This window comes from Vulpes lagopus, chromosome 3, assembly GCF_018345385.1.
Source record: "Vulpes lagopus strain Blue_001 chromosome 3, ASM1834538v1, whole genome shotgun sequence".
Taxonomy (NCBI): Eukaryota; Metazoa; Chordata; class Mammalia; order Carnivora; family Canidae; genus Vulpes; species Vulpes lagopus.
Genome location: NC_054826.1, coordinates 114,475,046 through 114,490,820, shown reverse-complemented (window position 1 = coordinate 114,490,820; position 15,775 = coordinate 114,475,046). Strand labels below are relative to the sequence as shown.

Below are 15,775 nucleotides of genomic sequence, written 5' to 3'. Positions count from 1 at the left end.
TGGGTCTGTTTGTGTCCTAGAGGCTGAGAGAGAGGGTGGTTGGGCCTTACAAAAGGAAGCTAGAGTAGAATTCATTAATTGGGTCAACAAGGATTGACTGAGCACCTGCTCTGGTGGCATTGGACAGATGGGGTGCTGGGGAGACAATGGAGACCATAAGCTAATACCTTGCTCTACTGGAAACCAAAGTCCAGTGGGGAAGCAGACACTATTCCAGTAGTCATACAAGTACTTGATTACAAACTGTGATGAGTGCTTCAAAGAAGTTCAGGGTGCCACCAGAGACTAGCAGGGGTATTTGAATAGGTTCCCCTAGGCTGAGATCAGAATTGAGCTAGAAATTAATTGATGTGAGTGGCAGGGAGGGCTTTCCAGGATGAGAAAAGGACCTAAGTCAAGACCCTGATTCTGGAAGGGAGACTGAAAGAAGACCCATGTGGCAAAAGCAGAATGCCGGGTGACAGAGCAGCCAGGGCAGAGCAATGGCCTCATGGACCCTGTTAAAGCCTGTGGATTTGATCCTGAGGGCAGCAGGGGGCCTTTAGAGGGTTTGAGCTAAGCAGTGGCACCATCAGATGGGCTATCCAGAGAGGTGAATGTGGTTGTAGGCCGGGGCAGATTAGGTGACCTGTTGGCAGTGGGAATGGACCGAAGTGGATACATTTAGGAGACATTTATGGGTTAAGAATGACATAGCTGATTTGAGTGATCCTTTCTTTTTTTATCTTTTTTAAAAGATGTTATTTATTTGAGAGGGAGCACACACACAGAGTGGTGAGAAGTAGAGAGAGAAAGCAGACTCCTCCCTGAGCTGGAAGCCCGATATGGGGCTGGATCCCAGGACCCTGAGATCATGACCTGAGCTGAAGGCAGATGCTTAACCAACTGAGCCACTAGGTTCCCCAGAGTGATCCTTTCTGGTGTTTTGGAGCACCCTGGCCCTCTGCCACAGCCCCTGCTTGTGCTCTCTCTCTCATGAATAAATCTAAAAAATAAAATATAAATAAAAGATAATTTTGTTTGGAGGTAAATATATTTCTCACCAATATCCATCGTTACAAACATTCACATTTTCTTTTCAGTATTAATTAATTAATTAGTTAATTCCCACCCCTTTCTTAATGTCGGTTAAGTTTGGTTTATTCATCCTTGGAGTTTCATGACTTGAGCCCTGTCTGCCCTGGGTTCTGGACCAAGCACTAAGATAATGAGTGAACACTGACTGCCCTAGTTCCTCAGTACAGACTGAAATGATTTCTCGATTAGTTATTAAATTGTTACACTTGTAAAGGAACTGCTTAAGAATAAACTGGAGGATTTGTTTCCTGTTTGCTTAAAGGCAACATTTAATATACCAAGCTTCTGCCAGTCTGAACTGGATGAGACTGTTTATACTCAGGCTAATTCAAAATGCTTGGGATATTTCTAAAGGTTCCATCTTGGCAGCGGCAGCTGGGAATGCAGCGATAAATAAAAAAGTCACAAGACGCGGCTGACGGGGTTCGTCTGTTCATTCACACCCATGACTCACTAGGCTTTTGAAGACACTGAATTGTGAAGGGCAACCTAGTGGATGGTGGCAATGTAAACCGCTGTGCTGAAATTCCAACCTTGATGCAATTCAGCTGAGAAATGAGCTTACCCTCGGAAATTGAGATGTGGAGAGAAAATGCTTATAGTGATATAGACAGTGAATAGCACATAAAGCTTACACACATGACGAAAAGAAAATTCATTTAAATATCTCTTTAGAAATAGCATATTTTCCAGTTTTTCTACAGACGTTGTGTTACTTGCATGATTAAGAAATAATTTCATTGAGGGGTGCCTGGGTGGCTCAGTCAGCTAAGCATCTGCCTTCACCTCAGGTCATGATCCTGGGGTCTTGGGATGGAGACCTGTGTCAGGCTTCCTGCTCAGCGTGGAGTCTGTTTCTTCCTCTCCCTCTGCCCTGTCCATCCCACCCCGGCAACCTGCTTCTGTGTGTGTGTGTGTGTGTGTGTGTGTGTGTGCGTGTGCCTGTTCTCTCTCTCTCTCAAATAAATAAAACACTGAAAAAGAAAGAAAGAATTTCATTGAGGGGTGCCTGGCTGGCTCAGTCTGTGGAGCATGTGTCTCTTGAACTCAAGGTTGTAACTTGGGTGTAGAGATTTCTTAAAAATAAAATCTTAAAAAAAAGAATTTTATTGCACACCTATTGTGTGCTGGACAATGGGTCATCTTATGTCATTCTTCATGTCACTGAGATGAAGGTCTTAGAATTCATGAGGGAGCTGAGGCTTCCAAGGGCTTCAGAGACTTGCTTAGGTTACCCAGTTGGTAAATGATGGTAGGATTCTGGTTCCAGAAGCGGAGTCTGAGCAACCACGGTCTGCTCCAATGGCCCTGTCACTGGTTTTGCCTTGGTGGCTCTCTTCCTGCATCGGGGTCTCACTTATAAAAAACAATCTTTTATTAAATATCTTCCTCTCTAGGAATCCAGATCCTTTCCAGGGTCAAAATTTGAGAATCCTCGTGTTTTTATCTCAATATAACCAACGTTGTTACTTCAGCACTAAATGTCCCCATTTAAAATACTGCCTTCCAGGAGACTTCATTGAGTTTACTTTAGTAACACTGTTTAGAAGTCAGCAATAAGTCTTAATTATTGCACATTCAAGACTGTCAAATTCTCCCCAGTGCCTTTGGCTTCCAAGGCTCAATGTTCCTTAAAATAATGCAGCCCAACATCTGACACTGTCAAGAAAGGAAGGTAAACTTTTCAGACTATTGACATTTACTCTTCCAATGTCAACATAGATTTCTTTTCTTTTTCTTTTTTTTTTTTTTAAGATTTTATTTATTTGACACAGAGAGAGAGCATGAGTAGGGGAAGAGGCAGAGGCAGAGGGATAGGGAGAAGCAGGCTCCCCGCTGAGCCGGGAGCCCAATGTATGGCTCGATTCCAGAACCTGTAGATCATGACCTGAGCTGAAGGCAGATGCTTAACCCTCTGAGCCACCCAGGCACTCTTATATTTCTTTTTAGAAAAAAAAAAAGTCTTCCATCACTTTTTCCTCCACTGGGGGGGATGTGGAATTATTTTTGTTGACTTTTTTATACTTTTTCTGTGTTCTTCCAATTTTCCAAAATGGCTGTTTTGTTTTTATAATGGAAAAATAAACTGATTTTTAAAACTGAGTCCAATAGGGGCACCTGAGTGGCTCAGTGGTTGAGCATCTACCTTTGGCTCAGGTTGTGATCCCAGGATCTGGGATTGAGTCCCGCATCAGGCTCCCCACAGGGAGCCTGCTTCTCCCTCTACCTGTGTTTCTGCCTCTCTCTCTCTGTCTCTCATGAATAAATAAAATAAAATCTTTAAAAAATAATAAAATAAATAAAATTCAGTCAAATACAACAGAAAAGAACTAAAATCTTGGAAATATATATTGTATATCTCCTGCCTTCCTGATTGGAAAGTATAGAACATAACTGTAAGCTCCATTGGATGATTCTGGGTCACGATCAGACACCCCAATTTTTACTTTGTGGTGCTATGACTTGACAGTTTAGACCGTGGATTTTGAATTCAGATAGACCAGGCTTAGAATCTTGGCATGGCCATTTACTTAGCTCTGGGACCTTGGGCAAGTTGCTTAGCGTCTCTCTGAGCCTTCATTTTCTCATCAGTAAAATGGAAATAATGACAGCATCTACTCCCAGAGTGTCTGGGGGGATTGAATGAGATGATAAATTAACATAATGTCCAGCAGTCAGTTAATGCAAGTTTCTTAATTAATTATGTGATATTGGTAATATTCTGTTGCAGATGTATGGTGCCCATAGGAACTACTGAACTACCTAAGACTTTTGACCCTAGATCTGAATTAAAAGGTCCTCAGATTTTTTTAAAGGTTTTATTTATTTATCTGAGAGAGAGAGAGAGAAAGAGAGAGAGCTCATGTACAAGCAGTGGAGAGGGAGAAACAGGCTGCCCATCAAGCAGGGAGCCTGATGTGTGGCTTGATCCCAGGACCTGGGATCATGACCTGAGCTGAAGGCAGCCACTTAACCAACTGAGCCATCCAGGTGCCCCAAAGGTCCTCAGATCTTTCTATCTGTTCTTTTCCTCCCCATTTCCCAATTTATTTTATTGTATTTTACTTTTACTTTATTTTATTCTACTTTATTGTTGAAATAAAACTTACAGGCAGTAAGATATACTAGTCCTACGTGAACCTCTGTGTATGTATACCCCAGCATAACCACCACCCAGATCAAGATAAAGCCATGTCCAGCACCTCTGCGGGCTCTCTCGTACCCCCACCCAGTCAGTAGCCCCCAACCCCAAGGCAAACTCTACATGGATTCCTAAAACCATAGTGTAGTTCTGGTTATTCTCAAATAAGTAGAAAACACAGGATGAACTTCCTTGTGCCTGGCTTCTTTTGCTGACTGTAATGTCTGGAAGATTCAGTCAGATTGTTGAGGATAACAGTAGTTTGCTCTGGTTCACTGATGTGTAGTAGTCTTTCATGTGAATATTATTACATTTTGTATGTCCATTTACTTTACTGATGAACACTTGAGCTGTACCCAGTTTTTGGCTATTATGAAATACACTGCTATTATGAATGTCCTTGTATATCCTTGTATGTTTTCTGTCCTGAAATACTTTAGTCACAGACTACCCAGGAGTGGAATTGATGGGTCTGGGAGTATACACAGTATTTAATTTTAGATGATTACTGCCAAGTCATTTTCTAAAGTGGTTGCGCCATTTCCTGTTCGCACTAGCAGTGCCTGAGCTTTCCAGGTGCTTTGCATCCTTGCTAACACTTGGTTTGGTGAGTCTCTTCCATTGTAACTATCCTGATGGGTGGGTGGGTGTGTACCAGCTGTCTCATCAGGCCCTTAATTTCCATGACGACTAATGATGTTGCACACGGTCTTATGTGATCATCAGCCATTGGGACACCCCGTTGCATTCCTAAACCCAGTTATACTCTTGGGATGTCGGATAGCTCAGTTTGTCAGTAGGAGGTTTAAAGAATGAGCACGCATGTTCTGAGAGAGGCTGCAGAGGCTCTCCTACGACCAATATAGCAGAGTTTGGGGCACACAGAGCATCTAGGCTGGTTTCTGCTTACTTTCAAGTTCTTAACTGTGTTTGATGGCAAGCTTGTAAGAGAAATAACTTGCAGATGAGTGACATACTATGAATTTTTCAAAATGCTAAGTGAACTCTCTAGCGGTGTTTCAACTTATATTTCTACAGCCCATGTGGGAGAAAAGAAGTCATATTAGTTGGTATCCATTATGTGTCAGTCCTGCACCAGGCATTTTAAATACATTGTCCCCTGGGTGCCTGGTTGGCTCAGTCGGTTAAGCGGCTGCCTTCAGCTCAGGTTATGATCTCAGGGTCCTGGGATCAGTCCAACATTGGGCTCCTTGCTCAACAGGGAGTCTTCTTTTCTCTCTCCTCTTTCTGCACCTAACCCCACTCTTACCATCTCTCTCTCTCTCTTTAAAGATTTATCTATCTATCTATCTATCTATCTATTTATTTATTCATGATAGAGAGAGAGAGAGAGAAAGAGAGAGAGAGGCAGAGACACAGGCAGAGGGAGAAACAGGCTCCATGCTGGGAGCCCGACACGGGACTTGATCCCGGGACTCTAGGATCGTGCTCCGGGCCAAAGGCAGGTGCTAAAACGCTGAGCCACCCAGGGATCCCCTCTCTCTTTCAAATAAGAAATACATACACACATACATACATAAATACATGTATACATACATTATCCCCTCAGGGCACCTGGGTGGCAAAATTGGTTAGGTGTCAGATTCTTGGTTTCAGTTCAAGCAGTGATCTCACAAGCATGAGATCGAGCCTTGTGTGGGGCTCTACGCTGAGCATGGAGTCTGCTTGAGACGCTCTCTCCCTCTCCTTCTGCCCCTCCCCTCCCATGCGCACACACGTGCTCTCTCTCTCTCTCAAATAAAAATAAATAAGTACATTATCCTCTTTAATCTGTATAAAGACTCTGTGAGGTTGAGATTATTATACTTGAAGTTCAAATGAAATTAGGTTGGAGATGGTTGTCACCCAGCTCTGAAATGGCAGAGCCAAGATTTGAAGACTGGGTCTACTTGACTTTGAAGTCTACACTACTGTGACCAAGTAAACAGAAGGGAAAACATTATTTTTCTAGCAAGTTTCTAGTCAGAAACTTCCTAGTGTACATTTCATTAAAATTTTGACAGTGGTCACCTCTACCAAGGCAACTTCATCTTCGGGTGGATCTCTCAGGGTCTCCCAGTGCTGGGTCTGGCCCCTCCTCCCAGACTCCTGCAGCTTATTATTGGCCATTTGGCACCATTTCTTATCCTTTCTGCCTTTTTCCATCTTTGAGCTCTGATTGTAGTACTATTGTATAGGTATTCATTCTTTTGACAGTAATTTTTTTTTCTCCCCTCTGGTATATTTTCTGATAATTCTTCTAGAAAGGAAGTTTTTCCCAATTGTATAGCAGTACACATATATTGTAGACATTTGGGAAAGCGGAAATTCACCCATTTCCTTTCAATCATTTTTTTGTATGTTTAGGTATTTTGTTTTGTTTTTTAAACATAGTTGAGATGCTGAACCATCACTTAGTTGAGGTAATAGACATGATTTTTGAGGGAAATGAATGTGATTTTGTAAAAGGCAGTCACATTTAAGGATGTACTATGGTGGTCTCTGGGTAGCTCAGTCAGTTGAGTCTCTGACTCTTGGTTTTGGCTCAGGTCATGATCTCATGGGATGGAGCTTTGTGCTCATCAGAGAGTCTTCTTGAAGATTCTCTCCCTCTGCCCCTCCCCCCACTTGTGCATACACACATGCATACTCTCTCTTTCTCAAATAGATAAATAAATCTTTAAAAAAATTTTTTTTGAGGATATACTATGGAAGGCCTCAACCTGGAATAAGTGTAAAACAGGAGTCATTTATTCTCCAGAATTTTTTTTTTAAAGTTAGGAGGGAAGGGGGCAGAATTGAGTGAATGAAAGAAACTGGTTTCCACTTTACCTTTAGAAACATCATCATGGTTGGCTTCCAAAACCAACAGACAGAGCCTTAGTGTCCCCGTTGGAGACAGCTGTTAACTTTTGATGTTGAGCAATTTTAAATTTGCATCGTCAAAATTTACAGGAAATGTGCCTCACTATATTCTGCTTGATATTTCTCCCTATTCCTTCAAACTTTGCAAAAGCATCCCATTTTTAATGGCTTCACATGTTTTACCAAGTTTATAAATGATCAGATACCTAATCATTCCCTGATCGTTGTTCCCAAGCTGTTTTTGTGGTAAATGATGTAGCCCCAAACACCTTTGTCTGCATGCTTTTTTATGGTATCTTTGAGCAAGGAAATCTTCATCTACCGGGTGAGAGACACTGTGAGACCATGACCTTGCAGGGGTTAAGGGCATGAATGCAGGAGGCAGATAGCCCACTGTGTGATGGGCAAGCTGCATAACCTGTGTGCCTCAGTCTCCTGGTCTGTCACACTGGGGGAAATCACAGCACTTACTTCACTGTCACTTCATGTGTGTAAAGGGCTCAGTCAGTGCCACAGAAGTGCTTGCTTGTATTACTTACCTGGGATCCTAGAAACTGGGTGCTAATTGGATAACAAATTTATACTTTAAGGTTTAAGTATATTGCTGACTTTAGAGTGTGAACCAGGCTCCTCTTTGTAACGCAGGACACAGTACTGTTTTAGGCATACAGAGCTGTTTGACGGGTGGGCATTTATTGCAGGAACTTCTCCTAACGGTGTGGGCACACTTCTTGGTTCTTATAATTCCCTGTTTGTTTTTCTGCTTCCCCCTCTAGACTGCGAGCTCCTTGAGATCAGAGACTATGCCGTAAAAATAATAGTAGGTAATATTTACTGAGTGTCTGACTCTGGATCAGACTCAGTGGCAAGCACTTTGCAGGCCTGGTCTTGTTGGCTCCTCCCAGCACCATCTCACACCTGGGCCCCCAGGAGACAGGTGCTGAGTGCTGGCTGAGTGACACAGGGCTCTTCCCAATCTTGTCACATCAAAAGGATCACTCAAAGCACAGAGGTGGGGGATCCTGATGCCCAGGATCTACTGCTGGAGATCTGATACTAAAAGTCTGGAGCAGCCCAGGGATCCACCCCAGGGGATCCTTTATGCTGAGGCCACATCTGGGCAACCCGAAGGAGAGGCTGGATGACCCTGTGGTCCACCAATGTCCTGTGTCTCAAGCCTTAGGCAGTTTCTCCCAACTGTCGGGAGTTCTCAGCCTTATCACTGACTGGAACAGGAGAGGAGGGTGACCAAGAGGAGGAAACCGCGGAAGCAAGTCTCATTAGTATGCAGAGCCTTTCTTGTCACACTGTCTTTAATTGAAGCTGAAGGGTTGGCTCACGTCTCTGGGAGTTTCCACCCGCCAGCCCTTCCGGAACTGGCGGTGCACCAGCCTGCTGAGGGGACAAGGACGGTGCAGGGGCATGGAGAATCCGTCTGTTGGTGTTGGAGGCCAACCACCATGAGGTCTCTACACTGAAATGGCAACCCGGTTCTTCTAATCAGCCATTGCTACCTGCCTCCGCCCCATCGCCCCCCCTTTGACCTACCTGGTGGACGTAGCTGTGCAAGGCTCTGTCCTGCCAAGACCAGGAAGCAACCCACAAAGGGGACACTTGAATCTGTGTCTTACAGAAACAGTAAAGGAGTCCCTGCACGTGATTCCCATGGTTAAAAACACAGTACCCCTCCCCTGCCTTATCTATGGTTTTGAGCATCTACTGGGGGTCTTGGAACGTGTCTCCCGAGCATAAAGGGGGACTGCTGTACCGGCTGGACAGAAGGACACGCTGAGCATTGCCTTTGTGTCACCCTCTGCTATAGCAATCACTTTGAACTCTTGGCTGTTTCTCTCTGGCTAGTTAAGATTTTAGATACGTTAGATATGCTTTTAGACATTATCTACTGATTTCTTGCTGTGACAGATGAGGACGAGTTCACTAGTTCATACCCCATCTCCACCCTCCCCCAAACAGTTAAATTGTTCTTTTCTAGGGCAGCCCCAGTGGCCTAGCGGTTTAGCGCTGCCTTCGGCCTAATCTTGGGAGACCCAGGATGGAGTCGGGCTCCCTGCATGGAGCCTGCTTCTTCCTCTGCCTGTGTCTCTGCCTCTCTCTCTCTCTCTGTCTGTGTGTCCGTCATGAATAGATAAGTAAAATCTTTAAAAAAAAATTGTTCTTTTCCTTTATTAGTTGACTTTGTAATTTCAAGTAATATACTACCATATTTATTTCTTTTTACCTGTTTTATTTGGGGGTGGGGAGTTGAGGTGGAGGAAATATTCATAGAACACTGACTATAAAGTAATAAACAGCAAGGCAAACACTCACATATAACTACCATTCCAGTTAAGGAAGGAGAATACTGTCAACACCTTTCAACCTCTTCTTTCCCCAGTGAAGCCACTTACCCTGACTTTTGTGCTAATTGTACACTTCTTTTTTTTTTTTTTTAAAGATTTTATTTTTAAGTAATCTCTCCACCCAACATGGGGCTTGAACTCACAACCCTGAGATCAAGAGTTGACACTCTACCGACTGAGCAGCCAGGTGCCCCTGTTCTCTTGCCTTTTTTTAGAGCTCTTCTATAGGCACTCCTCAGTATTTAGATTTGCTGTAAATAGAATTGCACTATATTTATTACTCTGTGCCTTGCATCTTTCCTTCAACACTGGTGAGCTAATCTAAGTCGACAGGTGTAGCTGAGGTTTACCCATGTTCACTGCTATATACTCACTTTTCAAGTAGACCATGATTTATTCATCCAGTCAGCTGTTGATAGACATTTGGGCTGTTTGCTGCTTTCTACTATCATGAACGTCTTAATCCTTGTCTCCCAGAACATGTGTGCAAGGGTTTCCCCAGGGGATGGATACAGGAGTGCAATTGCTGCATTGCAGGGAGCATGCAAACTCAGTTTCACTTGATAAAGCCACCTTTCCAATGTGGTTGCACCAGTGGACAGTCCCCACCCCCAGAGATGCTGACCTGATTGACCAGGGTCAGGTTGGGCACTTAGAGGTTCAAAGCTCTCCAGGTGATTCCATTATGAGGCTCCATGTCCAGCTTTATTTCCAGCCCATCAACTCTAGATAGTATTTTGACCTTTCAATCTGGAGGAGCAGTCCTAGCATCTTTTTCCGCTCTCCTTTCTCAAGATTTTTGTGTTATAATCGGAATAATCTGAAAGACATAATAAGGGCTTTTTCCCCAGGTGAAGTCCAAGTGTAGGGGTGGCTAAGACAGGTTATCAAGGCATGGGCAGGAATTGGTTAAAATACTGGGACAAAGGTGAGCAGGTGAATTCTTCTTTCAGGGAGGGCTGGGGAACAACAGAAATTCAAGGGCTGAGAACTCTTCCCAGCAGCCAACCGTCCTTCTCTCTTTGGTGGTGAGTAGCCTCTAGCGCCTGTCTGCCAGCTGTAGGCCAGAGAGGTCATTCAAACTGCTTAAATTCTGCGACATGGAGGGGAATTCTAGGCTCTTCTGAATTGTTCTGAGGGCCTTTATGGTCATGTTTTCTTAGAGGGACTCCAACCTCAGTCTGGGTTTCTTAACCCTGGCTGAACAGTAGCAACATATGGGAACTTGGAATAAATACCCGGACTTCAGACCAATTACATCAGAAAGTCTGAGGTGAGACCCAGGCACTAACAGGCTTCGAAATGGCCCAGATGACTTTTTTTTTTTAAAGACTTTATTTATGAGAGACAGAGAGAGGGGGGCAGAGACATAGGCAGACTGCATACAGGGAGTCCGATGTGGGACTTGATCCCCTGAACTCCAGGATCATGCCCTGGGCCAAAGGCAGATACTTAACTGCTGAGCCACCCAGGGATCCCAGCCCAGGTAATTCTTAAACACAGCCAGGGCAGAGAATCAGCAGCAGTAGATCAAACTTTAACTTATATCCAACAGTATCACCTGGGGGGCTCATTAAGAACACGAATTACTGGGCTCCACTGTTTCTGATTTCCGTGGGTCTGGGTGGAACTGTGGATTTGCATTTCCAACAGGTTCCCAGGGATGCAAACATTGCTACTCTCCCTCACCATGCCTAGAGTACCATCTTGCTCCTGAGGTTTCCCTGCATACCTCCCTATAGGGACCCAGAGCAGCCGTTCCATCAGGTGGAGCAGACCTCCTCCCAGCTCTGTGTTATGGGGTCAGGCTGGTAGCTTAAAATCGCCTGTGGAAATTAGCAAATGCTACAAGTCAGGAATCTGCCATCCCCACTCAGTTGCTAAACATCACATAATGGATCAGCAGGATATGGGGAAAACACCTACAGAGGTGTAGAGCATCCTTGGCTGTGAAGGATCCTTGTCATCAGTAGGGCCTAGACACATGCAGGGTATTCACAGTGGTTACCCATGGAGCTTCCATATGTATATGGAACAAAAAAAGTATATACACTCAAAACAATTCTTTAAAATTCCCAGGCAATACAGGTTCTAAATCTTAGAAATATTTTTTTTCTGGTTTGAGTTATTAATATATTCATTAGTAGTTCACAAAACCAAATAAACACATTATAAATTTTGACAGTTATTAAACGTAGAAAGGAGATTCTGGGGGACACATTGGCTCCTGGTCTGGCACCTGGGGATTTTTCACACACTTGGCAATGCCAGGACAGGGAGAGGTGGGAAAGGGGATCACTATAAATCTATCAACTGCAAGTCCACGCATGGAAACGGTGGATTTGGAGAGTGACTTTCTTTGAATAAACCATGACCAAGTACCCTTAGAAAGTCTTTCTGTAGCCCCAGCTTGAAGACTGCTGTGCTATCCTGGGCTGCTGAAAGCTTTCAGGCCACTTCCAACAGGAAATAACTGTGTTGCACGTGATGGCGTCCACATCTCACTCCGTGCTTGGACCTCGTGAGATCAAAACATCTGTCCTACATGGTAACAAGCCCCAACACCCTTTCTGATAGAACACTGCTCTCCTCGTGTAACCTGAGCCTGAGACCTTACTCAGAAGATGCCTTAGGCATTAATGTCCAGGATAAGCACTTGGACATTAGAAGCAAAAACTTCCTAAAAATGAGAGGGTCTTTCTTGGGGCACCTGGGTGGCTCAGTCGGTGAAGGGACCAACTCTTGATTTCGGCTCAGGTCATGATCTCAAGGTCCTGAGATCAAGCCCTACATTGGTCTCTGTGCTTAGCATGAAGTCTGCTTGAGATCCTCTATTCTCTACCTCTTGGTCTCACCACCCTGGATTGTGTGTGTGCGCTCTCTCAAATAAGTAAACAAAATCTTAACAAAACAAAACAAAACAAAAAAACCACGAAAGGGTCTTTCTTTTTTTTTTTTTGAGGGTCTTTCTAAAAGGACCCCCCCCACACACACACACACCTGGTTTCCCCTATTTTTCCAGAGGGTGGGGGGTGGCTTTTACCTTTTGGAACAATTTCCCTTACAAGTTGTGCTATCCTGTGTTCTGCGAACTTTCCTGTTTGGCTGGTGCAGGAAATCCCCCAGATCACATTCTTTTCCAGACCATGAAAGACTAGGAAAGGTTCTCTTCTGACCTTGTATTCACCCTCGTGTTATCCTGAGTTTTTAATTTTGGGTGGCGGGGGGAGCAAGGTGAGTGGTGACAGACTGGGCTGAGTCAAGAGCCTGGAATCTGTCATCATCTTCAGTAAAAACTTCCTTTCTTCAGTTCCCCCGCCCTGCAAAGCATACTTTTGACCTACTGCTGAACTAAATTAAAAAGGCTGTGATGGACTTTGAAGGCATTATGCTAAGTGAAATAAGTCAGGTAGAGAAAGACAAATACTGTATGATCTCATTTATGTGTGGAATCTAAAACCAAACCAAACCCAAACTCACAGGAAAAGAGATCTGACTTGTTGTTACCAGGGACATAAACTTCTAGTTACATGATAAATCAGAACTAGGGATATAACGTACACATGATGACTACAGCTAACACTGCTATGTGATATATAGGAAAGTTGTTAAGAGTAGATCCCAAACGTTCTCATCACAATAATTTTTTTTCCTTTTCTTTTTACTGTATCTGTATGGGAAGATGGGTGTCGGCTGAACCTATTGTAGTAACCATTTCACCATATACGTAAATCAAACCATCCCGCCGTATGCCATAACATGCCATAATTTATCCAGGGCTGTATGTCAATTATTTTTCAATAAAACTGGGGGGAATAAACGATGGCCATGAACATGACGTGTTTTTGAAACTTTAGATTCTGTCCTTGGAGCACAATGGCCTTGTGTTCTTCCCCAGTAGATCTGTGGTACCAGGGCCATAGTGGGTGCTCAGTGGGTTTTGGTGTCATGGATCACTACACATCGAAGTTTGCTGCATTCAAAAAGTCTGTCTAGGTATGTAAAGCTGTCCTGACTTTCTCTTTCATTTCTTTGCAGTGAAATGCAAAATGGAGGATGAGGAGGAGGTTGTACCTAAGACTCCACCATCTTAACCACCGGTGGGACCTTTCCCAATTGGAGCTTCCATGACCCTACATGAGGAAAATGTACAAATTATGCTTCCTCTCTTGATTTTTTAAAGGATAGATTTGGTGCCTGTGAATATGGAATTTTTTCTACACGAGATAGGATTTGTGGCAAACATGCTTTAGTGCATATCATTTATCACAGGAGAGCACTCATCTTACTTCCTGCATTATCTCCAGATTTTTTTTTTTTTTTTAATCTCCAGATTTTATTCTTTTATCCAGTACTTCAGGAATATTCTTCTACACTAAGTGTCATTACAATGTACAGTGAGCTCTAGTTCCAAGAGATGGTGAAGTGCTAATTTAGGTATCAGTTTCCCATCTCTGGCTGCCTTTGGAAAGATCGATACTTAAATTTAAGTCCCAAACTTCTGCAATGGGTTTTATCTGGTAAGTATTCTTTTCATAAAAAAGGCATATTGGCTACGACCATTTCCAAAGGAGATGGACTCTTAATTCTGATTTCTGATTGCAAATCCAACAAGTTGAGACACTTAAGCCCAGACAACAATAACAGACAAAGGACTTTGGTTGTCAAGTCCCCAAAGTATTATGGAAAGCCCCCCATTTGATGGAAAAGCTAACTTATTACCCTCATTTGTTCTGCGGTTTGCTGTTAACCAGGGCTCTCCCGTTCAAAATGCCACAGACTTAGCCTCCAGGCAGATCCAAAAGCCAAGTAGTTACGCTGGGTTGTTTTGACAAGCTACCACACATCTTAAGTAAATAGTAAAGCCTTTATTTTTGTGTTAAGAACAGCATTTTGAAAATAAAACCTATCTGCCCATGCTTTACAACCTTTAAATTTGTAATATTTATATACAGTCATTTATGGTACACATTGATTGTCTTGAAATTTCTTTAACGATTTTTTTTTAATAAGTATGCAACAGTCAGCCAGGGGAGAATAAAGGTACATTATAAAACACACATTAATACATTTAATAAATATATATTATCTATCAAAAATGAGCCTTAGCTCTTCATCAATTAATAAAAAGCACCTGCTGAGAACTCTTGTAAGCTGGTATAATCATTGCATCATTGGATTATAAAAGCCACAACGCTCCCTTTCAGTTTGGGGTTTAACTCAGCATTGGCCAACCTAAAAGACCATCCCAAGTTTACACGAGTTCAGTGGGCCCCTGACAGACTCTGTGCTAAAAGCACGGGATCCCCAGATTTTCCCACTTTGTCAGTTCTCCGAGCTGGTTCCCTCACTCCCCATCCCCCCCATCCAGTAGAGAAATTCAGGATAGAATTTCTACTAAACTTTCTATTAAATTTCTATTAACTTTCTATTAAAAGGAGGGGACAGGAGTGGCTGTTATAGTCCCAAAGTGATTTTAATAACCGGACACAGAAAGACTTGTGCTTACAATTAGGTATTTTGATCACAGATGCTCTCCTTCCAGGTCATTTTCCCTCAACAAGTGTTGTTGACATAAACAAATCTTAAACAGAGGTGCCGTTTGATTTTGTATTTAAAGTTTGCTCCGTGAGGGCAGCTGGCGGCCACAGTCTCTTGGCAAAGAGGTCCCTTTGTACCCTTCAGATGGAGTCATTAGTAAATACCCGTTCTCTGCTCTCTGCCCTCACTCCCCACCTTGGCCCCATTGGGAGGGCATCCAGCCCACTCTCAACTTTAAAGCCAAAATAAGACAAAACCCAGAAGCACAATAACGTATCAGAGATTTAAAAAGAGAGTGTGTGTGTGGGGGGGAGGAGGTCTCATAAAGTGAGGTTTCCCACGGCTCAAAGCTGGTTCCATCTTTATGTTGGTGAAACGTTACTTTCCCCTGTAGCCATGCCATTTACGCGGTGCTCACCTTATCGGCCCGGACCACCAAGAACTGAGAGAGAAAACGATCAGGTGAATTTGCTCCCTTCTGCAAGGGCGAGGGAGCTCTTGCAGACAGAATCACTGATGGGATCAGAGAGCTCCAAAGGACTCCAGAGAGCGGGGGTAAGCAACCATTTCCTGGCACGAGAATGTGTATTGCTGTCGTTTGTCACTGAACTGGACCAAGGTGTTTGGAGGTTTCTGTATTTTCAGAATACTGGGTCGCATGCAACCACCCCCATCCCCACCCCAGGTCTTAGCGTCTTTGCCTCCCTCCCATCCCCAGTACTCCAGGTTTCCAGTCCACCAACAACACTCCTCAAGAGAGGATTGGAATCTGGTTCTCTAGAAGCAAGCA

General features: G+C 43.5%; 1 protein-coding gene across 2 annotated transcripts in view; it reads left to right on the top strand.

Annotated features, from left to right (window-relative positions):
- The window catches only part of IQCK (IQ motif containing K), a 129,818-nt gene extending 115,272 nt beyond the window's left edge, over positions 1 to 14,546 (top strand). For both annotated transcript variants that reach the window (XM_041748332.1, XM_041748331.1), the window contains one exon: positions 13,483 to 14,546. In XM_041748332.1, coding sequence (XP_041604266.1) covers positions 13,483 to 13,538 — 56 coding nt within the window. In that variant the 3' untranslated portion in view covers positions 13,539 to 14,546. The remainder of the gene's footprint in view (positions 1 to 13,482) is intronic.
- The last annotated feature ends 1,229 nt before the right edge of the window (positions 14,547 to 15,775 follow it).